The sequence below is a fragment of the Pteropus alecto genome, unplaced genomic scaffold (genome assembly GCF_000325575.1).
Source record: "Pteropus alecto unplaced genomic scaffold, ASM32557v1 scaffold202, whole genome shotgun sequence".
NCBI lineage: Eukaryota > Metazoa > Chordata > Mammalia > Chiroptera > Pteropodidae > Pteropus > Pteropus alecto.
In genome coordinates, this window is record NW_006432451.1 from 703,817 (window position 1) to 729,208 (window position 25,392).

The following is a 25,392-nucleotide window of genomic DNA, read 5'->3' on the forward strand; positions in this document are numbered from 1 at the left end:
TATGTCATGATGTTGCACACAAGAACATGGGTTTATGTACAGGGGACTGTGCTTGACTGTGGGGGGAACTGCAGACCTCTTTGGGGGATTCTCTGGGTCCCCCTTTATCCCACTGCCCCTCCAGGCAGCCCCTGGACCCTCTTGCCTTGGTTCCCAGGTAGGGGGACAGGTCAGGTGCTTATGTCCGGCCTAGGTTATAGCTGCCCCCCTTCCCTTCTAGGAGTCCTAAAGTGAGGGGGGCAGGGGCAGGCCAAGGCTGGCCTGAAGCTCCTGGCTAATTTTCCTGGCCTCCATCGATCCAGCAGCTTCTCCTGAGTCTATTAGCAGTCGGCAAGTGAAAATATCCCCTATCGCGAGCCCTGACCTGAGACAGGGAGGAATCCATAGCAATTTGTTCAAACAGAGGAAAGCTTTTCCCTCTGATTTGTATTCCGATTTATTCGAGGAAGGAAGGGGGTCAGAGTGGGGGATGGCGAACCCTGGCTTGCAGGAGCTGGGCCCAGGCCCATCCTTCTTAGCCCCCATGCCAGCCAGGGTGGCAGCTGGTGCTCCCCATGGATCCTGGGCGGGGAAGCTGAGCAGGGGAGGGTGGGCCCCAGCAGGGGGATGGGAAGACAGGCCCGCTAGCCTTCCCAGCAGGCCTTGTTTGGCTGGAGAGCTCAGTTGTGGATTTGGTTTTCACAAAATACAAAGCCGCCTGCTTGGAGCCTCTCTCCCAGGCACTGGGGCCTGTGCCAGGCGTGCGCTCACCCGCTGCACCCATGCCAGGGTGGGGGCTGGGCTGGGCACATGGACACAGTGGCCCCAGCTGGGTTGAGTGGCAGGCGGCCTGTTCTTCTCCTAAAGGCCTCACCAGCCAGCCTTGCGGGAACAGAGCTGCTCAGGCCCAGAGGGGACCTGACACCTTGGAAAAGCATCTGTGTGGGGCAGGAACCCCTCACCATGGGAGCTCTGAGCACATTTCCATGATACAGTGCTCATGCTTTGTTTCTGGTCTGAACAAATTGAGCCTCATCAGTATCCTAACCAGGAAGTCTCTTTTGACCTGATATTTGTTAAGTACCTACTATTTGCTGGGCAGTGGGCTAGTGGTGCCAAGTACCCAGTCTTTGCAGGGTCCAGTCTTCCTCATGTGGCTCAGTTTCCTCACTGAAGCTCCTCTCACCCTTTCACATAACTTCTGTCACCTCCCTCACCCATCTCTGCTCAGTCTTTTCCCTTCCTCCTGGGAATTACTTCTCCCTTCTGCCTGAGAGTGGCTCTGATGACTGAGGGTCTCAGGACTTATGGCTCTGTAGCCCCCTTTCTCCAGAGGGACCCTATAAACAGGCAAGCTCTTTCTTCTGAGTCGCTTCCTTTGGCCCTACCATGCTCTCCCCTCCCCACCAGGCCTTTGCAGAGATGACGCCATGGCAACCACAGAGGAGGATTCTGGGAACGGTCAGCCAAGTGGTCCTGTGGCCCCCCTTCCACTGCTTCCTCCCCTCAAGTGTCAGCGTGCCCAGCAAGGGGAGTAAGCAGAGAAGTTCTTCACACTGAGGTGTCAGCGGCTAGCAGCTCTGAGGTCAGCTGTCGCACATGACTTGCCAGGCTCCATGACACCACCAAGGTCTAATTTCAGAAGCCAGCAACTAAATATATCAAAGTCAATGAATAATCATCTCTCTCACTCGGGAGTGAAGGGAGGCAGTGTGGCCTAATGGATAGGAACAGAGGCTTCTGAGCCAGATCTGGGTTCAAGTTCTGCCTCAGCCATTCACTAGCTGTGTGATCTTGGGCAGGTTCCGTTCTGTGCCTCCATTTCCCCAGGCACAAGACGGCAATAGTAACAGCACCTTCCTCAGAAGGCTGGAGGAACTCGTGGAAGGCCATTCTTAGCCCAGTTTCTGGGACATGAGGAATGAATGAACCAGCTGTTCAGAGGAGGACCTGCTAAGGGAGTGATTCTAGTGCCCGGGTTTGGTGCTAGAATCACAGAGGCTGCCACTGGGGAAGTGGCCTGTGAGGCTCTATGTACAGGTGTGTAACACAATATTGGGGGAAATAGGGAGCAAGACCGAGAGCCTGGCCCAGGAGAAAAGGTGGCAGAATTCCAGCTCTCCTTCCATTTTGCTCTTGGGGACGTTTATAGGAGGAAGGTTCCCTTTGAGCTATGTTATAGGTTGGCGGACAGGTGTTTTTGCGCCCAGACCTTTGCTGCCACCCCTATCACTGCCCATTCCAGACCTCACTTTGGTCCTAAGAGGCATTTCCTCCCCCTGTCGGCAGCCTCCAGGAGCCTCCTACTGGCAGTGACTTTTCTGTGCCTGACTGTAATTGAACTCTGGTCCAATTGGCCTCTCCCATCCCCAAGTCCTTCACTTTTCTCCTCCAACCTACTGGGTTTCAAGTCAATTACAAGTTGTTCAGAGCCTTAGCATTATAATCAGATCCTGCAGTGCATGCCACTTATGTGGTTTCTAAAATTTTAGCCAAAAAAGGAGAGAAATCGTTCAGCGATGGAGAGAAAAATAATGAGAATACTTAAGCGGGGCGAGGAGGGCATGGCATTTCCTGATTTATAAATATACCTGGTGCTGAAGAAAATATGTTCCCAAACTTTATGCTTCCTGAATTGACTCTTGGAAAAAGAAAAAAGATTGTTCATCCCTTTCAGGAATATAATGTACTTTCCCTTCCAGGGCTATTCACCTTTTGAAAGGGACACAGAGAATAAACAAGTGACAATTTAATATGCCAGGTGTTGATGAGTGTTACGAAGGGCATACAAAGCAGGGAAAGGGACTGAGATTGATGGAGGTGGGGCGGGCACGCTGTCTTAAATAGATTGGCAGGAAAAGCCTCTCTACAAAGAAAGCCGAAGGAAGTGATGGTTTCCAGCAAGCTCTGGAAATCTGGGGAAGAGCAGTCCAGCAGAGGGAGCTGTGAGTGCAAAGGCCCTGAGGTTGGTATGGGCTTGCCCCGCATGAAGAACAACAGAGAGCAGTGTGGCCTCAATAGGAGGAGAGCAGAGAGCATAAGGTGGGGATGGGAATGGATGACAGAGGTGTGGTAGTCTATTGAAAAAGCGTTGGCTTTGACTCCAAGTGAGATGGGACCACAGTAGGATTTTAAGCAGAGGAGGGATGGGATCTGACTTTGTGTTGTAAAGGAATCCCTCTGGTTGCTTGCAGAACACAGATTGTACCTGGCAAGGGAGGAAGCAGGGCAGACCTATCAGAAGCCTGCTGTAATAATCCCAGCGGGAGATAGTAGTGATGGCTAAGGTGAGGGTGGTGCCGCCGGGGTCTGAGTCAGGACCAGTTTTGAAGGTTTTGGCTGAGAGGGCCCGATGGTAGATTGGGTGTGGGGTGTTGGGAGGAGAGAAGTCAGGGATGATTCCAGGTTCTGGCTGACACTTAGCAGGGGACACTGTTTTCATAATGGTGGGTGAGGAGTGGCTCTCAGGCCTTAGGGGTGTGGGTCAGAAGGGCTGTCCTCCTGAGGTCGTTGGATGGAAGGAGACGTTAAGCTCATTAGGCCCTTACCTCTGTGCTCCCTGATTTTTAAACCTCAGAGCTAACCCTCCTCCTGCCTCCTGAGCTGGGGCGAGTTATGCAGAGGCGGCTTTAAGAGGTTTCAAGCAGTCATGTTGTGGCACCCATAATCCCACCCCACAGCTGGGTAGGGTGGTGCCCAAGAACACACAGTGGCCTGGGGTGGGGGGATCAGAGTGCTGCCTGGTGGTGATAGACTTCTCAGAAATACTGTCCTTCCCTCCCCTGCCCTCTGTCCTGGGGTCTGAGGCCCTAGCTGCTCTCAAGCTGCAAGACTGATTTTGATTTCAGGGTTGTTACTATTATTATTATCCACTTAAACAACTTCGTAGAGAAAAAAAGGAACCCAGTGACCATCAAACATTAACTGTTCATTCTAAATTCCCCGGCCATACCTGTCAATGTATTTTTACATAGTAGTAAACAGTGGTCCGTCCTGCTTTCTTGTCTGACTTTATCTCCTGCACACGTCTCGCAGTATTGACTGAGCTCTCAGACCTGTCACTTTAATGGCCACAGGGCACCCCTTGCATCGACGTGCTGGAGTTTGGTCACCATTTCTCCATTTGCTGGGCATTTGGGCAGGCTCCAATTTTCCCTTCTAAATAGCTCTGCTGTGAATATCCTTATATGAATTACTTTTTCCTTTTAAATTATTTCCTTGGGGCCTATTCCCCAAAGTGAGATTGCCTAATAGGTCACAGGATAGGAACAGTTTTATGGTTCTCATTTCGCAATGCCCGGTTGTGCTACAGAACGTTTGAGCTAGCCTAGCACACAGTCCAGCCACAATGGATTTTATCATTTTCATTTATTTTTATTGGTTGAAGAGGTGTATTATGGCCTACTTCTTTGCTTCCAATTTTTACTTCCTGAAGCAGTGTTTGGGTCTTTCAGCACCTAGTAAGACCTGAGCTGTGCAGAACTTTACAGTTTACGTGGTGCTTTCTGGTATGTCATCTCACTTAAGACGCTATGAGCCTGTTATTGGCCTCTGTTTTATATGGCGAAATAGAGTTTACTCAAGTTCGGTGCTGGAGTGGAGACTCCAACCAGTTCTTGCAGGTTTGGTTGGAAAGGACTCCCACCCACCTGCTACCATCTCTTTCTGAAGGTCCAGGTTCCCCGGATGTTTATTTCAGCCCTAATCTAATACCTCAGCTCTGTTGTCTCCCCTCAGTTCCCACAGCCAGGCCTGTGCCAGGCCCCAGGCTGTGCCCTGTTCTTCCAAGTTGGGTCTCACCTCCAGGAGGCTCGGAGGAAGCCACTGGGCTTTTGGGTCAAGTGGGGCTTTGAGGTTCTTTGCGTCAGCAAAGCCACTGCTCCCTCCATTCCCTGGCTTAGAACTGGCCCAGTCTCTATTCTGGGTCAGGAGCCTGGACCTGGTAGTGTCTCTAGTCTCATCCCTAGTGTTGGTCACAGGTACACTAGAGCCTCAGGCTCCTAGGGACAGGGTCACTCTGGGAGCTGTCCAGGTTGCTGCAACTCTCAGCCTCAGGGGACCTTGTCACAGCAGACACCCCCCGAGTTATGGGTTTGGTTTTATTCTGCTTCCTTCTAACTATACTTCTAGAGTGTCTACTAGGCAGCATGTGATGTGCATGGTAGATTCCATTCTTACAGTGTTTAATACTCACAGTAAGAAGCACTCTTATGCCCATTTTACAGTCAGGAAACAGAGGCTGTAGACTGGAGCATCAAATGATTTGCCCTAGAGCCCACAGTAATTACTGCAACAGCCTGGACAAGAACCCCATGCCCAGGGCTGTGTCTCCTCCAGTCCTGATCCTTCCATGGCCTTGGGTCAAATAGGTATGCTTGGCATGTAGGGGCTTGGTCATATCTAGTTTGGGTTGCTGTCAGGGCCCAGGGTCAAGTGAACGACAGTGATTAGGTCCCTAGAACCAGCAGAATGTGGTGGGGCTGGGTAGCTGGGACCCAGGCAGAAAAATTTTTATATGAGTAACCCCATGTCCATGGGCCCCATATCCCTGGGCCAGGCAGGCTCAGGTCCTGGATTTCAGAAGCCATTCTCTGCCCTAATGGATGACAGCCTCTCTCCCCACCACCATCATCCCCTATGTTACTTCTTTCAGCCGACCTTGATGTTCTCTTCTCTTGAGATTATGGCTCTTGGCATCCTCCCAAAGTAGATCTCTTCATTTAGTTGTGAATTTTCCTCTTGCAGGTCCTTGGAAGGGGTTCCCAAAGGGTCCCAGGCTATGTTATGAAAAAGAAAAGGAACTGAAATTTATTGAGCACCTACTAGATACTAGTCATTGTGTTCTGTACCAGTGTTTATTATCTCATTTAATCCACACAACCGAGAAGTTATTTCCACTAGAGCCTCAGATCATTCTTATTTTGCAGATGAAGAAACAGAGGAGGCTTCAAGAGGTTAAATGACTTGTCCAAGGTCATGTAGCCGTTAGGTCAGAGAAAGAGCCCTACCTCCTGCCCCTCACACCACACCATCTGGGCAGTCCCTCAGTTACAGCCTCGGATCAATGCCCGAACCAAGGCTTGTGCCCTTCTGTTCTCTTCCCGAGTATCCTGCCTACACCGGTTAGAGTTACCGTAGGTCCCTCATTGTTGAGAGTTTTGATTCTGGTGTTCTGGACCCCACCAGGGAGAAAGTCCCTTTATAGTTTCGCCCAGGGAACCTCAGAGTCTTCATTTATAAGACTTTCCTGGTGGCCTGTCCTCATATTCCAGAATTCCAGACATAGGGTGCAGATTAGACTTCCACTGATACTCAGACAGTCAACATAACCTGGCACTCTCAAAACCTGTGTGCCTTCTGATGAGGCTGGGATGTGGGTGCTGTGGTGCCAAACATTTCTAGGGACTGGGGCACAGATGGCCTGCCCACTATTTTCAGCATAGGGGGTTGCCAGGAGTGCCAGGCTCTGCCACAAGTGTCAGGCTCTGCAAATGGACCCAGGCCCTGTAAACAGTAGCAGGCCCTGCATTTGACTACGAGAGCACAGGTAGGTTTTATGCTACAGTGTGATGACAGGGTGGCAACGTGTGCTCTGACCCTTTCAGCTATGGTTGCTCTCTATACTCAGGGACAGTACCCTTGCACCCAGAGATCAGAGACACATATACTCACTTGGGTTGGGAAGAGATTTTTGCAGCCAAAAGAGTGTTTGGCTAACTGCTGGTTTGGTTTGATGAACAAAGAAGTTCTTGTGGTGGAAAGCAGACTTTAATCTGCAGCAAGGGGATGGCAGAGGTTCTTTGGTGAGGAGGGCTGGGCCTTATTTGGCTTTGCATCCTAGCTCTGGGGGCAGGACATTTCACATAATAGGTGCTCAGAAAATGTTACGGAATGAATTGCTGAATCAGTGGTGCATTAATGGGTGACTGTGTGTGCCTTTGGAAGGACTGGGAGGCCAGGAAGTGATAGAGAGGATGGAGAGGGAATTGGCCTGGACTGAGGCCTAATGACCAGGAGTGGACAGGACTGTGTATCCCCTCCAGATGACGGGCATGAAATTGAGGCCAGAGGAGATGGTGCAGGGTAGGTGGGACTCTTTTAAACTGGTTTTCCCAGCAAAGAATTGGAGCCTTCCCCAGACTTGGAGTGCTCCTGAGAAGTCACCCCTGGCTGGCAGTGAACAGAAGACAGGCTTCAGTTAGCTCTGCAGCCAGCCCAGTCTGTCCCCACTGCAGAGAGCACAGGGGACAGAGTTCATCCATGTTTGATGGCCCACGGTCCACAGAAGAGGTGCATAAGCATCATCCCTAGCAGAAAGAGGCCCAGGCAGAGCTGGCCAGCCTCCTGCCCTGAGAGCCTCCTCCTAGACCCTGGCCACCATTCTCTGAGAAGCTAATTAAAAGAGAAAAGCCTGTTAATATTTCAGCACTGTTAACCCTGCTAAATTATTAAGTGTCCATTTGCATTACATGCATAAAAGGATCAATAAATGTGTGTACAGGAGCTGAGAGGGTGAAGGAGGGATAGTTTCTAAGGATGCTGCATAAGACTGCTCCACCAGACTCAGAGACAGCCCTATGCCCTGAGCTCTGCGTCCTCAGCACTGTGCCAGCACTCGAGAATTGGAAACGCATGGGGCTGAGCACAAAAGTTGGAGAGTCAGGCAGACTTCCTTCCACCAGCAGGTCATCCTTGGGCAATTTACTTAACCTTTGCTGAGCCTCAGCTTCCTCATCTGACGACTGAAAACAATAGTAGGCTTCTTAGGGGCAATAAATAAGATAATAGATATAAAACACTCAATGCAATGCTGGCGCAGAATAAATTGTTATTGTTATATTACATTATATATACATTGTTATGTTATTTTTCTGTTACGAGGGGCAGGAGACCTGAGACATAGCTCCAACTCACAGCAATCCCTCCCTACTTCCTTTCTGCCTCTCAGCAGGCCTTTATCCCCTTTATCCCAGCTCCTCTAGACCAGCGGTCCCCATACTTTTTGGCACCAGAGACCTCTGCTTCTATGAGAATCTAATGCTTGATGATCTGAGGTGGAGCTGAGGCAGTGATGCTAGTGCAGGGCAGTGGCTGCAAATACAGATGAAGCTTCGCTTCCTGGCCCGCTGCTCACCTCTTTCTGTGCAGCCTGGTTCCTAACAGGCCACAGACCAGACAGGTCTGTGGCTCATGGGTTGGGGACCTCTGCTCTAGACTATATTCTTCCCTAGGCCATGGCCTGGGTGCCATCACTCCTTGTACCCCCAGCACTAAGCTCATAAACATTTGTTGGATGACTGTCTGATGGCAGACAGGACCAGAACACAGCTCCTGATTCCATATTGTTTGGCCCAGAACGCTCAGTGATGCTTGCGGGAGGTGGTTGGGGCAGTGGTACTTGCACTGCCATCTGGCAAGTGGGCAGAGAGAACCAACCCCGGGTGAAGTCTGTTGCCCCCCACCCCTTCTCCTTTTCTCTCCTTGTCCTTCCCCTACTCTGCTCTGTTTGGTAGTTTCCCCGGCCTGCAGACATACTTCCCATGAAAGAGTCAGGAGCAAGAAACAGGGCAACAGCCCCCACTTGGCTAAGATTAACCTTTTTAAATGTGGGGTGGGGAGGAAACCGGAAGGAAAGCTAACGGGGCTTTAAATTCAGGTTTTCCATGCATTTTGCCGTCTGCCTGCCTCATTTGGCTCTGCATCCTATTGCTGCACCCTCAAGCATTTGACAATGCCCCCTACCCCTTGTCCAGCAGCCAGGAGGAAATTCTCTCATAGGGGTGGGAGTTCTTTATGTAATTCTCCTGCTAAGTTCCAGTGAGAATTCTCTTCCAAAGCCCAGTGGGCAAAGTGGAATTTGTATTAACATGAGTTGTTGAGAGTTCGTGGCTTCCTCACTGGGCCTGCTGGGTGCTGGCAGTCCCTACCCCCACCTATAATTTGGGGTGTCTACTTCTGGGGGAAGAAAGGAGTGAGCTGATAGGCCAGAGGCATTCTGCCAGGGACTTGCTATTTCTGCCTCAGCTATTCTCATGATGATGCTACCCCACAGTGACATCTCTCGTGCCACTTGACTAGTCTCAGCCAGTGGATTGGTGGGGGGCGGGGGCAGGCAACATGTTTCTTACTCTACAACCCTAGTTTTGTATTGAGCATTGGATCAGCATTTCTGTACTTGCTTTACACAACATTTCTGTCTCTCAAAATATTAAAGGTACTCTGTGCAAAAAAGGCTTTATATAGTCAAGTATATGTGGAGAGCCCTGGATGAAATGAAGATAACAGGTATGTTTACTGCAGAACTTTTCAGAGCCTTTAATAATATTGTATGCTGAGACTCTGAGGAGAGTGAAGATGCAGTGGTGTTCTCATTTGGTGGTGGATTGTCAGTGAACACTTCATGGCACCCAGGTTGGGAGACACAGTTTTCCTTTTCTTTGAGGTTTGTTGATAGAGATTGGAGAGTGAAATAGGAAAAGTCTCATAGACCAGAGGCAGAAACATACTTAGTTCTAAATTCCTGTCCTGTTTTCTATCCACCAATGTGGTGTCAACAGAGGTGATCAAATCCTGTGGTGCCTCTGAAATTCCCAAGAGCCTGGTACAAATACAGACTCTGAGGCCTGCCCCCCGGAGAGTCAGAGCTGGTGCCTCTGTGTGTGGCCTGGAAATCGGCATTGGGAAGTCCTCCCTCGCCCTTCCCCCGGCTGCCGGTGTCGGGGCGTGCATGGATGACTGGGACAGTGAACCGAGTTCCAGGCTAGCTGGCAGAAGGCCTGGGTTTGAGTCTCAGCTGTGTCAGTGAGTGACAGGCATTTCCTTCTCCAGATCTCAGTTTCCTTTTCTGCCAAAGGAAGCCAAACAGGACTTGCCCTTTCTGCCTCTCAGAACTGAGGCGAGAAGCTTGGAAATAACACAGTGGACCCTGGGAATGTAGCAGCCCTCATCACCTGTGGCAGATAAGGGAGGGTCTTGTTGTGCAAAAGGCTTCGAGCCCCAGGGAAAGTGGGTTCCTAAGAGGAGCACAGGATCATTTATAGAATAAAAATCCTGGCTGACATGGTTAGATTGATCACTGTGTTTCAGAAACTGTTTGAAACGTTTTACGTGAGTTGACTTATTTATTCCTCACAACAACCCCATTTTACGATTGAGAAAGTAAGACTTAAGTAATTTGCTGAAAGTCACAATGTAATCTGCTGAAACCTAAGTGTGTGGTATGGCAGAAGGGGTGCTCGGTGAAGGGCACCATCCTTCTCCCCTGTTTTCCAGTTTCTCTGAAGCTCTGCACAGTTCTCAATGGGAATCTTGAACATATTCATGAAACATCCCTACTGGTTTAATGTCTGCTTTGAGTGCTTCCACCCTGGAAGGTGGAGGGGGCCACAGAGGGTGTTTCTCCTGTCCTCAGCTCTTGCTCCTGTGCAGTCATCTCAGGAGCTGTCATTCAGTGAGAGAGCACATATTGTGTGGCCAGATGTTTTACATACATCGTCTTAAACCCTCACACCAGCCCTGTGGGGGGAGGCATTATTCCCATTTTACAAAGAGGCTGAGGCTCAGAGAGGTTAAGTAACTTGCCCAGTGTCACCCAGCTAGTGGAGAGCAGAGCCAGGAACTTATCTCAGATTGTCTGCTCTTTCCATCTCTCTAAAGTAGATCTCTCCTCTGCCCACTTCCTTGTCACATCCTCCTTCTTTAGAGTCGTCTTAGCATTTAGCACACTCTGAACCCATCCTGTTCATTTCTGTTCCCTTGTTTGCTGTCCGTCTCCCCAACAATGCTCTTTCAAGAGCTGGTCCTTGTTTGTTTTTCATGACAGCCTCTTCAGCACCCAGCAGAGCAGCAGGCTTGAAGCATTTGTTGTTTGACAGACTGAATGAAGGAATTATGTCAGGTGCCTCTTGACACAGGCCCTGGTCTGGTTGCCTTTGGAATCAGAAGATGCTGCTGTTGGCAGTGCCTTCCTGGGATGCATGGAGTGGGGCTAAGGTCAAGTGGGACCGAGCCCCTCTGGGAGCTTCTGACTTGGTGGGGTCTCTGTTGTTTAAGGGGAGCTGACTCACGTTAATGAAACTCATTGGGGTGATGAGCAGATTGAGTCACCAAGGTTAAGAGGGTCTGGGTGCTTTGCTACTAGCCAGCACCACTTTAGAAGGGAAATCTACACCTGGAAGAAGTCAGCCATGGGAAGCAGCTCATCAAGTAGGAGTCAGAATAAATAGAGTGGGGAATTATAATGGTTAGTGACATCAAAGGAATCAAGGTAACCTCAATGGGCAATGTCATCAAAGGGAGGGGGATTCTTTTTTTTTTTTTAATATGAAGTGTAGCTTAGATACTGTAAAATTATAAGCATTTTTACGTGTGTATCCACCTATGTAACCACCCCCTAGCTTAAGATATAGAACATTTTCTCCCCCACTCCAGGCGGGATCCCACCTTCTCCCAGAAAGTTCTCTCATGCCCTTCCCAGTAAAGAAATGCCCACCCCCACCATTTAGATTTCTGTTACTATAAGATTGGTTTTTCCAGTTTTAAATTTCAAGTAGATAAAGTCATTCCCTATTTACTCTTTTGTATCTGACTTCTTTTACTTAAATTGTATCTTTGAGATGCAATAGTGTCTCTGTGTATATCAGTAGTTCATTTTTCACTTCTGAGTAATAGTCTGTTGCATGAATATACCAGAATTTATTTACCTGTGCTACCCTTGATGGACCTATAGGTTGTTTCTTGTTTTTGACTATAATGAATAAATGCATTATGAATATTCTATTGTTTTGTTGTCATAAGCAATCATTTCTATTGGATACATACCCAGGACTGGAATTGCGGCACCATGGGAATACATTAGCTGGAGTAGGTACTGCCAAAATCTCTTCCAAAGTAGTTCTACCATTTTAGAGTTGGATAGTCTTAATATTAATGTCATCAAAAGGAGTTGGATAATCTTTTTTTTTTTACGCTTTTCCAACAGGTATTTATCATTAGTTGAGCCAGGATTCAGGATCCCAGGGTGGGATGTACCCAGGTCCCCTTCACCTCCCTGAGAGTAGGATGGAGGACAGAGGAGGGGCGGCATAGAGCCAGTTCAGATCTTCCCAGGAAATGTGCCTTCTGCCCAGCGGTTGTCCCAGGCTGACACCCAGGATGTGGGCCAGAGGGACTTGTGCACATGCTGGTACCATTTGCACACGGAGGCATCACCCCCTTTAGCATCATTGCCCTCTCACTGCGGTGGAAATTCAGGTAGTTCTGCCATCAGTTCCTGGTCTGATTCTGTTTGGAGAAACTGTCAAAAAGAGGCAGTCTGGTAGTTCTTGATTTTGGTCTTGATGTCTTCTGCCATGTTGCTGGCTCCTAAAGATACCCTGAAGCAGCTCACTGCTCAGTGTCTGGATAATCTGAATGGTGTCATCAGCCATCATGCCCGATAGCCCCATCTCCAATGAGGAAGTACACCTGTCAGGCAAGATACCTGTGTCTGCTGGCCAGGCCCCATCTTTTTTGGCCTGTGATGGCTGGACCCTGAGAAAGTTTAGCTTTCCAGCTCTTTTTCAGTATTTCTTATCAATCACCAAATTTTCTGTCATTAGAATACTACCTGGCTGTAGGCAAACCACAATGTCCAAGATTATAGCTTATCTTGCATTGAAGTCTGTTAAATCAATGTCTTTGTTACCCTAAGCCTCTTGTAGGCAGCCATGTGATCTCCCGGTCTTATCAGCAACTGGCATGCATTGGTGGGTCGTTTCCTGATGAGATTTCCTGGAGACCCTGGCCACAGATGGCTATCTGTACCATGTTATGGTATTGTTTATGCGTCTTCATTATAGGGGGCGACAGTGTCAGACTCATTCCTCAGATTCTAGGGTGCATCTTATATGGGGACTCTGCACAAAATTCATAGAAAGTGTGAGTTGAAAAAGACCTTAGAGGTCATCCAATCCTCTCCCCTCCTATAGGTGGAGAAGCTTTGATCTGACTTGCCTAAGGTCACACAACTTGCCTCCTGACAACTAGTCTAGGTTCATTCCTTTGTGGCAGCTAGGCAGGCAGGATGGTCTCCTGAACACTCAGATTCTGGGTTGGTGGCAGCTGCCACTGTTTGTAGAACCTGCTGCTGTTTAGAGAGACTCTTATGTTTAAACATGGCCTGTGTCACTCCCAATTGCTGCCCCACCAGCTTCTCATTCTGCAGCCAGAATGCTTCTGTGAACCCCCCTCTATAATTGATTTGTGTCTGTCCCATCAGTGTTGCTTGGAGAGAGTCTGTTATGGTGCTACTTGAGACATCTGTAGAACACATTAGAGTTCTGCTAAGAACTTCTCATTTATCTTGTGTTATTATCACATTCACCTTTGTGAGTTCTCAGGGTTGAAAGCATTCTCTCCATTTTAGAAATGAGAAAACAAAGGCAGGCCCAAAGATCACTAGTGGCTTACCCCAAGTGAACCATAATATGTAATGTAGGACTCTGCCCTGTCAACTGATGCGAAGCCTCTCTGTTCCTTGAGGCCTGGTTCAAAAGCTGCCTCTTCCATAGGGCCTCCTGTGATTCTTCTTCTAGCAGATGGTGATGTTTCTCTCCCCTGACTTCCTAGGGACTTGTTCCTCTCTTATAATGCTTAGCAATTGCACCATGGGATATTCTTGTAAATCCATTCGTTCAATATCCACTGAGTGCTTGCTGTATTCAAGGCCTTGTGCTGGAAATACCAAGGTGAAGTTCATGGTCTGGTAGGCAGAAATACAAGAACTCTGAATTTGATAGACACACAGATTAATGCTTTGTTGTGACCGATTTGGAAGGAGGGAGGGTGCAGGTCAATCATGGGACACTTCTTGGAGGAAGTCACATATTTTATGAACAGGTTTTATCTCACCTCTGTGCACCTCTCTAGGGCAAGGACTCAGTGTTCACTGCCTGTGTCCTTTGTGCCCTGGATCAGCTCTCCCTCCTCCACACTCTTTGCCATCAACTGTGAGCAGACAGGTGTGAACTTGGGGGCCTTGCCCTCCTTTCCAGAGCTCACACATTGGTGGGCTGGGGGCTGGTTTGTCTTTAGGACTGTGAGGCTTGACATTGAGGGAAGGACTGTGAACTTTTCCAGTTCAATCATTTCCCCTTTAGGTTCCCGCAGCCCTGGGCACTGTGAGAGAGGTCAGGGAGGAACCAGTTTTTTGAGAGCTTCCAGGCCCCCTGTGAGAACTTCTGTCCCTTGGAGAAGAGGCTGGCATAGGCTCAGGAAGCAATGACGGAAAATTAACAGGCCTTTGGGTGAGGGGAATGTGTAGTCTTTGGGGTTGGGGGGAATCTTAGGTTAGGCTCTCTAAAAGCAGAGCCTAGGATATTTGGGGGTAAGTGCAGTTCAGGCAAGTGATTTGCTGAGAAAATGCTCCCAGGAGAAACGAAGGGGATGAAGGAAGCAACTGGGCAAAAATGTGGCTCAGCTGACTTAGCTTCAGTCCATTTCTGGGGACTAGGGGTGGGAGCTCTGGCGCATGAACAGCAACATGGTCGTCTCATCTCGAGGCAAGGGAGCTGGGCATTTGCACCCGTGTTTGCCAGTCCATTGGGTGCGTGAATATGTGTACTGGGAAAGAAGGTGATGTCCTAGGCATTTCTGGCCCAGGCAGCTCCCACCGGCTAAAGGCAATTCCTAGGGGAAGGTGAGCTCTTTGCACCCAGCAGCTATCACTGAGAGCAGCTGGGGATGGATGCACTGGCCAGATGTGGGAAGCTGGGTGGATCATCAGCAGCCTCTGCTACAGGAGGCTGCTAAGAACATGATGCTCACTGATTGATAACCAATCTGTACAGATTACAAAGCCCCTCGCCCTCATCAGCTTACTGAAGAGCACAGAGCTCTTGCAAGGGGGTGTTCCTGGCCCCTCTAGTTCTGACATCCGGGCTCTGGGAGGATTCTTTTCTGAGCTCAGTGGGGTCAGGCCTCTGAAGAATAGCCTGGGGAGGACTGGGCTGACCCCTCCCCGTGACATACTCAGGAGGGAGCCTCGGATCCTCTCCGGCCCTAGTGCCTCTTGTCTAAACCTCCCCCCTCTTTGCCAGCTCCAGCCCAGGCCCAGATCGTGCACGCAGGCCAAGCATGTGTGGTCAAAGAGGACAACATCAGTGAGCGTGTCTACACCATCCGGGAGGGGGACACCCTTGTGCTGCAGTGCCTTGTCACAGGGCACCCTCGGCCCCAGGTAAGCCCCCACCCAGCCTGTGTGGGGCTCCTCCTGCCCTCACCCCCTCACCTCCCATACCCACTCTGGGATCAAAGCTTGAGAAGAGGCAGCAGGAGTTCGAGAGTAGAGGCAGACAGTGGCAAATAAACAGAAGACAGGAGACTGGGGCTAAGGAAATAGCTGGAAAATGAACTCTGGGAAAGGACTGGAGGCTGCGGGCTTATTCACTTGAAAACATTGATGGCCAAGGGGAAAACTGAATGTCAGTCATTCAGTCCCACCCCATTTCTTGTATCTGTCTAACAGACATCCTCAGATGTACCTTCAGCCACTGTTTGAGGGTGGACTGTGTGCCAAGCACTATGCTAGGTGCTTTTGTCAGTGTTTTCTCTCTGGCTCATCACAACCATGCTGGAGGAAAGCATTAAAGCCCCCATTTTACAGCTGAGGAAATAGAGGTTCAGGGAGGTTGGGTAAACTCCCAAAGTCACACAGCTCTTATGAGGCGGGGGTAAACTCCCAAAGTCACACAGCTCTTATGAGGCAGGAGCAGAATTTTAATCCAGTACCATAGCTTAGCACAATTTTTCCCAGTGTACCAGTCTTTGGGTTGGGGGCTCTAGGAATTACCAACAACATATAATACAATCTCAATTTCACGAGGCTTCTGATAGGCAGGCTTCACACCCTCGAGGTTAAAAGACTCAAAGCAATTAGAAAGCAACAGATGCTGAGTATCTGGAAATGCCAGGTGAATTTTGTCCCAGACCAACTGTATGGTTCAGGCAAGAAGTGTTGGCTGGTTATTACTGAGAGTTGATGGGAGGAGGCAGGAGGTGGTGGGCTGGAGGGATGTGTAGAATTTGCTGGTGAGCTGCTTTGACATTTAAGAGCAGCAGAAAAGGTTTTGATTATATCCTAGGAAGTAGAGTGAAATAGAAAACCCTTTTCAGGGGGGTGGATAATTTTGGGAACAGGGATGGCTTTAGTAGGTTTGGCCTTTGAGACAAGCAGATGGGCAAGAAACCCCTAAAGACTCTTTCAACCGGAAACTGTGATCACTGCTTGCTCCTTCTCAAAGGTTTGTTTAGAAGTGAAAACAATGCTGCCAGTCTTCAGGCTGGTGTTCATGTCAGGTGTGACCATTAGGGATGGTTCTCCCTGATGCCAGGGAGGCAGCTGGGCCATTTTTCCCTAAAGCTGCACTGGCCATCTGTGTGTCCCTTGTGCACCATATTTATGAATCATCCGTGGCTATGGCTGTATGTACATGAATCCATTTTTATATTTCCATCCTTGGTTTCATTGTTTTTCCTGCTACTTAGGCTTAAACCCTTGGGCTCATATTTGACTCTGCCCCATCTCATTCCTTGCATCTAGCCAGCCCAAGGCCTTTCTTTTTTTGTCTCTTGCTAGGTCTTCTCTCTATTCCTCATTACCCCTCCAGGTCAGTCCTTCAGTCCTATTCCTTGGACCACTGCAGTAGCCTCTCACTGGCTTCCTATTCTCTCAAATCTCCCCTCTAACCCATCCCTGCACCATGCTCCCAGAATCCTCATCCTCCAGCCTGCTACATCATATCACTGCCCAGCTCAAAAACCTTCCATGGCTCCCCATTAACTACCAGATCCAGTTCAGGCTCTTAGTGAAATTGAAGACCTCCCACAATCTACGCCCCTGCCTTCCCTGTCTTATCTCCCACTGCCATCCTCCTCACACCCTGTGCTCCAGTCAAACGTGCCTAAGTATACCCTGTTTTAACCACTGCTGCTCACTGCCCTTGAAATGCCTCCTAACTCCTTGTTTGCTCATATCATTACAATAAATATTCATTGAGCACCTGCTATGTGTCAGGCACTATGATGGGACCTAAGGATACAGCTACAGTTCCTGTTGTCATGGAGCATCCAGTCTCATAGAGGAGCAGCATCATCTCATAGCCCATTTTATGGTCAGGATGAGAAACTGAGTGGACATGGAATTCTCCACTCCAAATATTGAGAGAGAAGGAATCCCTAGGGCCAAAATGAAGAAAGACTCTATAGCAATGGTAGTGAGCAGAAGTTGACAAACACCATCTAGAACTTGGTACTTGGAGGGAGTTGGACTGTATACTCACCTCAAGAATAATAGTATTAGTGCACATATGGAAGGGATATGAGTTAAAGCCACAGGGCTGTCTATGGCTAGGAGCTGGAACTGGACCCTGTCTAAGGCTGGAAGCTCAACAAGAGTGGCACCACCTATAAATGGGGACCAGAAGACCTTAGTCACACAGCCCAGAGTCACAGCAGGGCACAGACTTTATTCTTCAGGGTATGGGTACAAACAGGGTCACCCACAAGAGAGCATAACCCTAAGCCTGTCTGTGTCTTGTACTATCTAAGTGATAAGGAAACCCTAAGCTGAGAAACTAACATAAAATCTGGTTGGAACATGAGAACCCGTGTATCTTAGACATAGGCAACCAACTACACCACAGACAGGCCTATCAGAGCCTAAGTGAGACTTCTGTGGAAAATAATTCCCACTGATTACGAGCCTGTGGAATGAAAATTTAAAACCATTTAAAAATACAGTGCTAGGAGAACCAGTCCACACGCTCAAATAATTGAACAATTAGTATGTGAGGAAAGAGAGATAATAGAGCACGTTTAAAATGTTTAAAGAGATATTGGAAGGAATCAAATGTATAAGACAGGTTATGAAAACTGATGAGTTAGATATGGAAAAAAGCAAATAGAAATCCTAGGGAAAAAAATATGTAGTCTTTTGAAAATTTTGGCCTTGATATCATAGAGATAACTGAAGAGAAAATTCATGAATTGGATGATAGATCTGAGAAAATCAGCCACAATGCAGTCTGGAGAAGGCAAAAGAGCTGGAGATGTGACGAGGAAGTTGAGAGACATGGAGGATAGAACGAGAATCTACAACATAAACTCAGGCACTCTGGAAGGAGAGACTAAAGAAAACTGAGAGGAAGCAGTATTTAAAGAGCTAATGGTTGGGAATTTTATAGAACTGAAGAAAGGTACAAACCCTGAGATGGATAAGGCAAACCATGTTCTACGTATGTAAACAAACACCATCTAGAAAAATCAGGTTAAAACCACAAAAGTCAAGTACGAAAAGAAAAAATATTTTTATTGCCTTGTTCTCTCTTTAAAGCACCCTCTTATGTGAGTATGGATTGCTTGAAACTGGTTGTAGTCTTCCCCAAGCTTGTAACCTCTAGGTCCATGAGAGTAGATTTTAGGGTGGCCATGGGATGAGAGTAGCAACATTATGGCCTGCAGTTGCCCCTCCATGCATGAGAAGGTTGCCCTTTCACCTACTTCTCCAAACCTTATTGTTTTTATGATCTATGGCCTGACCTATTCGCCAGGATCAGGGGCCTTGCCCTGTCTCAGTAATAAGCAGTCCTCTTCATCTTTAAGATGGGAGCTTCCCTACCCCATCCTCCAATCCTTAGGACTAAGTAACCTGGAACTGATCAGTTTTTCTTAAGCCTCTGGTACTTCGAGTAGTAGATCGAGTTTCTTGTGTGATCCTTGATAATGTCCCATAATCTAAGGCAATGTTAATAATAATAGACAGCTGTTGAGTGACCAATACGTACCAGGCTCCACACTTAGGTGCTTTATATACTTTGTTTCTAAACCTTACAATTACTCTGCAAAGTGGATATTATGATATATAATAGTTATTGTTATCTACTGCTACATAACAAATGCTCCAAAACTTAGGATCTTAAAACAACAAACATTTATTGTCTCATTGTTCCTATGGGATAGGAATCCCAGAGCACCTGAGCTGGCTGGTTCTGGCTCAGGGTATTTCACTAGGTCATAGTCATTTGAAGACTGACTGGGCTGGAGGATCCTCTTCCAAGCTAACTTCCGTGCCTATTGACCTAAGGCTTTCCTTCCTCCCCTGTAGGACCTCTGCATAGGGCTGCTCATGACATGACAGCTGGCTTTGCCCAGAGCGAGTGACCCAAGAAAGCAACCAAGATGGAAATCATAGTGTTTTATAACCTGATCTTGGAAGTGACATACATCACTCCTACCACATTCTATTAGTCACACAGAATATCCCTGCTATAAAGTGGGAGAGCACTACAGAAAGGTGTGACTACCAGGAGGCAGAGATGATTTGGGGCCATCTTGGAGGCTGGCTACCACATAGACGTTTTGTACAGATGAGATATCTGAAGCCAAGAGATGAGTAATCTTAGTTTGCCAGGCACTAAGTATGTGTTAATTTAATCCTCCCAATAACCCTAGGAGAGGGGTAATATTCTCCATTTTACAGGTGAGGAAAAGAAGGCCAGAAGGATTAGGTAACTTGCCCACAAATCTATGCTCTTAACCATTGCACTATACTGCTTTCTTTAAAGCCTCATCCATCTGACCTCCGATTCCCCAGGCTCTTCCCTGAAGTGTCCTACCCTGCCTGTGTATTCCCCCCAGTCTGTTTGGGTTAGTTTCTTAGGCCTGTGTATGCCCCACGTACACTTGTGAAAAACCATGGGGGCCAGAGGGGAGGCACATTGCAGGGTGTTCAGGCTAGAGGCCCCCACCCTCACTGCTGCATCTGACTCTATCTCCTACCACATCCTCCCTCACCGGACCTAGGTGCGGTGGACCAAGACCGCCGGTAGCGCATCCGACAAATTTCAGGAGACGTCGGTGTTCAACGAGACGCTGCGCATTGAGCGCATCGCACGTACACAGGGCGGCCGCTACTACTGCAAGGCTGAGAATGGTGTAGGCGTGCCCGCCATCAAGTCCATCCGCGTGGACGTGCAGTGTGAGTCAGGGCCCTCCTTGCCTGGCTCCGGGGTTCAGGGTGGGAAGGAGGATGGGGGTGGGGGTGCGGTGGAGAAGGGGCACCCCTGTAGAGGACAGAAGAGACTTTCTCTCTTCCATGCTAGAGAGGGCATCTCTGCTGTTCCTCCAATGTGTACTACCTATACCACTCACACATTCCCCTCTGTAATCCCATATGAACCTTGCAACGTCCCTGTAAAGTGGTCAGGGAGGGCAGGACAGATTGGATTATACCCATTCCACAAATGAAGAAACCGAAATACTAAAGACTCTTAGTATTGCTTACATACCTGGCTTACTTACAGGCATAGGTCTCTTCACTATAGTCCAGTGCCCTTCTCACAGTACCTCAGGCTTCTGCTTTTATCCTGGGCCAGCTCTGAAACTTCCCTACCCCACCTCATGCAAAACCAAGCACCCCTCAGTCCTTGCTGCTGCTTGAATGGGAAGCCTCCAGTCCCTACCTGCCCTCCGTAGATTATCCCCTTCACCACTAGAGGCTATCTCCCCATTTGCTACCCGCCTCCATGCCCATCCAGTCTGACCCGGGTACCCAGAAGCTGTGCGGCCAGGCTCAAGGGCCTGTCTGGTACCATCTTAATGTCTGCAATGAACCTACCCATTATGTATGCCGTATGTTCCCCAAGTGGAACCTGATAGAGTGATGAGCAATGGAATCCCACACCCTCTTTTCTGTCCCTCATCAGCCACCCAGGGGGCTGCCAAACCCTGGAGCTGAGGGTCATTTCTCAAGTTACTGGTGCAGCAAGGGGCTGATAGGCATGGCTCATATTTCACCAATGCCCCACCTCTGCCCATGGCCTTGACTTTTATCCCAGTGGGCTGTGGAAGGAGGACAGAATGGTAAGGATATTGGACCACATGTTTTAGGACTTTAGAATGTGGAATGTTGGTGGCTTTGGTTCACAACCCTGGCTGCGCATCAGAATCTCTAGGGGATCTTTTTTTAAAAATACGGTGCCAGTCTATAGCCATGCTACCCTAAACAAGCCCCATCTCATCTGATCTCGGAAGCTAAGCAGGGTTGGGCCTTGTTAATACTTGGATGGGAGACCACCTAGGAAGACTAGGTGCTGTAGGTGTAAAAAATAAAAAAAATATGGGATTGTAAGCTGACAAGGTCCTAGCAATCTGTGAGGTCAACCAAGGGTTGCCTCACGTTAAAAAAAAAAAGTAAAAATACTGGTGCCTGGGTCTCACTTCCAAAGGTTTAAATAATAATAAAAAAAATACTGGTGCCTGGGTCTCACTTCCAAAGGTTCTCATGGGGTTGATTGGGGGCTTGGCCCCGGCACTGGGATTTATTTTCTCAAACTTTTCTTTTTTATTGAGGATTAACCTATATTAATTAGAGTACACTAACCTTAAATGTACAATTTAATGAATTCTTACATGTGTATGTGTACATGTAAACGCCATCCATTTCAAGAGAATTTCCAGGACCCTAAACGTTTCCCTCATGCTCCCTCCCAGTCAGTAATCTCCTCAGAGGCAACCATCTTCTGATTTCTAACACAATAATGAGCATTGCCAGGCATCAGTATTAAAATGAAAATCTCCATGTGATTCTATTGTGCAAACAGGGATGAGAATCACCAATCTAGTCCAATTTACCAGTGAGGAAGCAGGCAGAGAAAGGACTTGGGCAAGTCGCACTACAAATTAATAGCTAACCTGGGATTTGAACCAGGGTTTCCTGATTTCCAGTCTGTAGCTGCTCACTCCATTTCTTGATGGGAGGGTGAAGATAGTAACCCCCATGCGGGTTCCTGGGGAGGGATAGCTGGGAAGACATCAAGTCCAGTCCCCTGACGAAAGGTTGGTCAAGCTTGCAGGGCTGGGAGAGTATCTGGCTCTCTGGAAGCTTCCTTGAGGGCAGCTCAGCTTTCCCTGAGGGCTGCCAGGAGCCCAACTCCCCTCCTTGGAGTAATCTAGTCCTGACTCCATTGGGGCTGTGCCCTTGCAGACCTGGATGAGCCAGTGCTGACGGTGCATCAGACAGTGAGCGATGTTCGAGGCAACTTCTACCAAGAGAAGACGGTGTTCCTGCGTTGTACTGTCAACTCCAACCCTCCTGCCCGCTTCATCTGGAAGCGGGGCTCTGATACCCTGTCCCACAGCCAGGACAATGGGGTGGACATCTATGAGCCCCTCTACACTCAGGTCAGGATGGGCAGTAGCTGGCCTGGTCCCCTCATGGCTCACCCTCCACTCTTCCTCTTGCACCCAACACGGGAGGGGACATGGGCGTGGAGGCATTACTCTGCAGTTCTTGGGACCGCCCCGACTTTCACATTGTTGTTCTGATGTTAGAAGCATGCGTCCTGATTGGGCTTCAGACACCCTGGGGCAGATGAAATCGAGACAGAAAACTCAAGGAACAGTGATAGGGACAGGAGATCCCCCAAGGCAACATATCCTTCAGAACAAGCAAAGGCACCCCCTAGAGGCAGGCAAGCCATCCCTGCCTGCTGCCGGTTGGCAGAGTATTGGGAACCCATAGGCAGACACAGCAGGAGTTGGGGGCAGACAGATGACTCCACTTCTCACAGGCCCCCTATGGTCCCAGAAAATGATGATGAAGCCATTCTACCAGGGAGGGCTTTCAGAGGTAGCTTTCCTCAGTGGCTGTCAGAGTGTCACATGTGGCCATGGCCTGTGGAACCAGCTCCATGTTTGTACGGGTTGCAGGACAGAACAGGGTTTCTCCCTTACCCCTCCATTTCCCAAAGTGGAGAAGCTGAGGCCTGGTTCTGGCCAGTGTGCACCAGGGCAACCTCGAACACAGAGAAGCCCAGGGTATGGAGAGTGCAGCACCCACCAAGGCTCGGGCTCCCTGGGGATAAGACAGGCATTAGAATGGGAATTTGCTTTGGTCTCTGGTGCTGGGGAAATATATTAGGGACCCCTGGGAGCCCAAGCCGACTCCTCACACCAGTGATCCATTGCTGCCCAGGGGGAGACTAAGGTCCTGAAGCTGAAGAACCTTCGGCCCCAGGACTACGCCAGCTATACCTGCCAGGTGTCTGTACGCAATGTGTGTGGCATCCCAGACAAGGCCATCACCTTCCGGCTCACCAACACCACGGGTACAGGAACTTCCCGCCCATACCCTTGCCTACCTGAGCTGACTCCCCAACCAGGAGACAGTGCCTCACCCCACGCAGGACTCTAGGCATGTTACCACTAGTGACATCCCCTCCTCCCCTCTGCCTGCTCCCTGCCTTCTCCCCTTTCTTCCCCCGCCCGCCCCAAGCCTTCCCTCACCCCATGGTTTCCCTGGCTTCCTATATCCTCCACATTCAGCTCTGCCTCACAATCTCCTAAGACCCTACCTCCTTGTCCTCCTAGCACCACCAGCCCTGAAGCTGTCTGTGAATGAAACTCTGGTGGTGAACCCTGGGGAGAATGTGACGGTGCAGTGTCTGCTGACAGGCGGTGATCCCCTACCCCAGCTGCAGTGGTCCCACGGGCCAGGCCCGCTGCCCCTGGGGGCTCTGGCCCAAGGTGGCACCCTCAGCATCCCTTCAGTACAGGCCCTGGACTCTGGCTACTACAATTGCACAGCCACCAACAATGTGGGCAACCCTGCCAAGAAGACTGTCAACCTGCTGGTGCGATGTACGTGGCTCTGGAGGGGTGGGAAGGAACTCGGAGGCAGACAGAGTCCCTGTCCTCCAGGAACTATGGGAGAGGGACCTGTCTGTTTCTTCTTGGTAGGTGAGATATGCTGAGGAGGCATGTTCCTGGCACTTCTATTTCCCTACCAATAGATGGCCATACTAAAATGTATATAGTTTTATTTACAGGCATTTACAATCCACATTTCCAATTATAACCTCAACAATCCAAGAGGTAAGAAGGGCTGGCGTTGATTACCTACTTTTTTTTTTTTTTTAATAGAATGGAAAATAGGTTACAAAAAGCTAAATGTGGACTTCCAATCTTCAAGATAAATTTCCTGGCTTTCTTCTTGTACACTGGTTTCTACATACCTTATATGTAAATCTTTATTAGCAAAGCATTTCAGTGAGTCTGAAGATAATTATTAAATGTAAAAATGATACAAAACTTGGAGCATGATCTAAAGAATTACAAGCACTTTCCTTACTAAACTTCAGCCTCAGTAGTTAGCACTAGCTGCTATATATGATCTTGATTTTACTACTCCGCTTCATGGAGAAAACTTTGAATCCTTCTGCTTGTGCAACTTTAGGTGGTTGTTTATTTATCTATTTTATATTTTTTAAAGATACAGGCTGTTTCCAGTTCTTCAGTGCTTGAAAGTAAAGTATAGCTTCTGCCAAATTCAATTGAGAGAGTTTGTTTTTGAAGAAATGAGCTCTTTTGTTGTTGTTCATCTTTCATTGACCAGTCTCTCTCTGAGTCTCCTCACAATAAGAAGCTAGCTCTCTATGACTTTTTTGTTAATCAGAGCAAGAAAGAAAGTAGCAAGATCATGGCTATCTAGTGACTTTTTTTTTTCTTTGATGGCACTTTTCCCATCAGAAGACTGTTTTTCTCCACCTGTTTTCATTTGGATTTTAAAAACTGGGTTGATGAGATCTCAGTTTACATTAAATACTGTGATCACCTCTTAAGGTGACATATGGTCTGCTTTACTCAACCCAGTCCTGGTTTATGGCTGTTGTACCAATGTTTTGTCCAATTAGCACCCAGTATTAAGAGTTCTAACTCTTAGATAATGTCAAACAATATTTAGATTTTTTTAAAGAGGTAAGACCCCTCTTTCTAAACTGTGTTTTAATGTAATCATATGTAAAATGATTTGTTATAAAAATTACATGAACTGTTGCAAAGAGTCAAGTAGCACAAAAGGGTAAAATGTACGAATTAAAACTTCTCTCAATTCCCCTCAGTCCCATTCTTTAGACAGAACCACTATTACATTCTGATGCGACCTTCCAAAATTTGTATTTTGCACATTCGAGGTTTAAAACAAGAATAAAGATAAACAAGTATAGCGGTTACGAGCACAGGCTCTGAATTAAACTGTCTGAGCCTCTGTTTAACCCTCCTTTGTGAAATGAGGACACTAAAGTACCTCCCTCACAGATTGTGGGATGAGTTAAATGAGTAAACCCATGTAAAGTGCTTGGAACAGTACCTCTCACATAGTGTATGTTCAGTCAACAGTGGCTCTAATGATTACTAAACCTGCTTTTCTACAGCGAGCGTTTTTGAACTTTTAAAAATGCATCTGAGCAAGCAGAACAATTTCCAAGCAATTTCCAAAAATGATGGTTTCTCATGGAGTGGGGGGTTGTAGACCGTAACCTTCAGGAGGGCCATTTCAAGGGGAGGAGCTGGGTCTGGTTGGGGGTGGGACATAGACCC

General features: G+C 48.3%; 1 protein-coding gene and 2 pseudogenes across 1 annotated transcript in view; 2 read left to right on the top strand and 1 right to left on the bottom strand.

The window, feature by feature from the left end:
- MDGA1 (MAM domain containing glycosylphosphatidylinositol anchor 1) overlaps positions 1 to 25,392 on the top strand; it is a 53,357-nt gene that overhangs the window by 13,712 nt on the left and 14,253 nt on the right. Inside the window, exons 2-6 of the mRNA XM_006907303.3 lie at positions 15,057 to 15,196; positions 19,819 to 19,993; positions 22,001 to 22,197; positions 22,991 to 23,123; positions 23,386 to 23,655. Of these exons, the coding sequence (XP_006907365.1) occupies positions 15,057 to 15,196; positions 19,819 to 19,993; positions 22,001 to 22,197; positions 22,991 to 23,123; positions 23,386 to 23,655 (915 nt within the window). The remainder of the gene's footprint in view (positions 1 to 15,056; positions 15,197 to 19,818; positions 19,994 to 22,000; positions 22,198 to 22,990; positions 23,124 to 23,385; positions 23,656 to 25,392) is intronic.
- LOC102889791 lies at positions 12,074 to 12,331 on the bottom strand (annotated as a pseudogene).
- Positions 20,998 to 21,116, top strand: LOC112476164 (annotated as a pseudogene).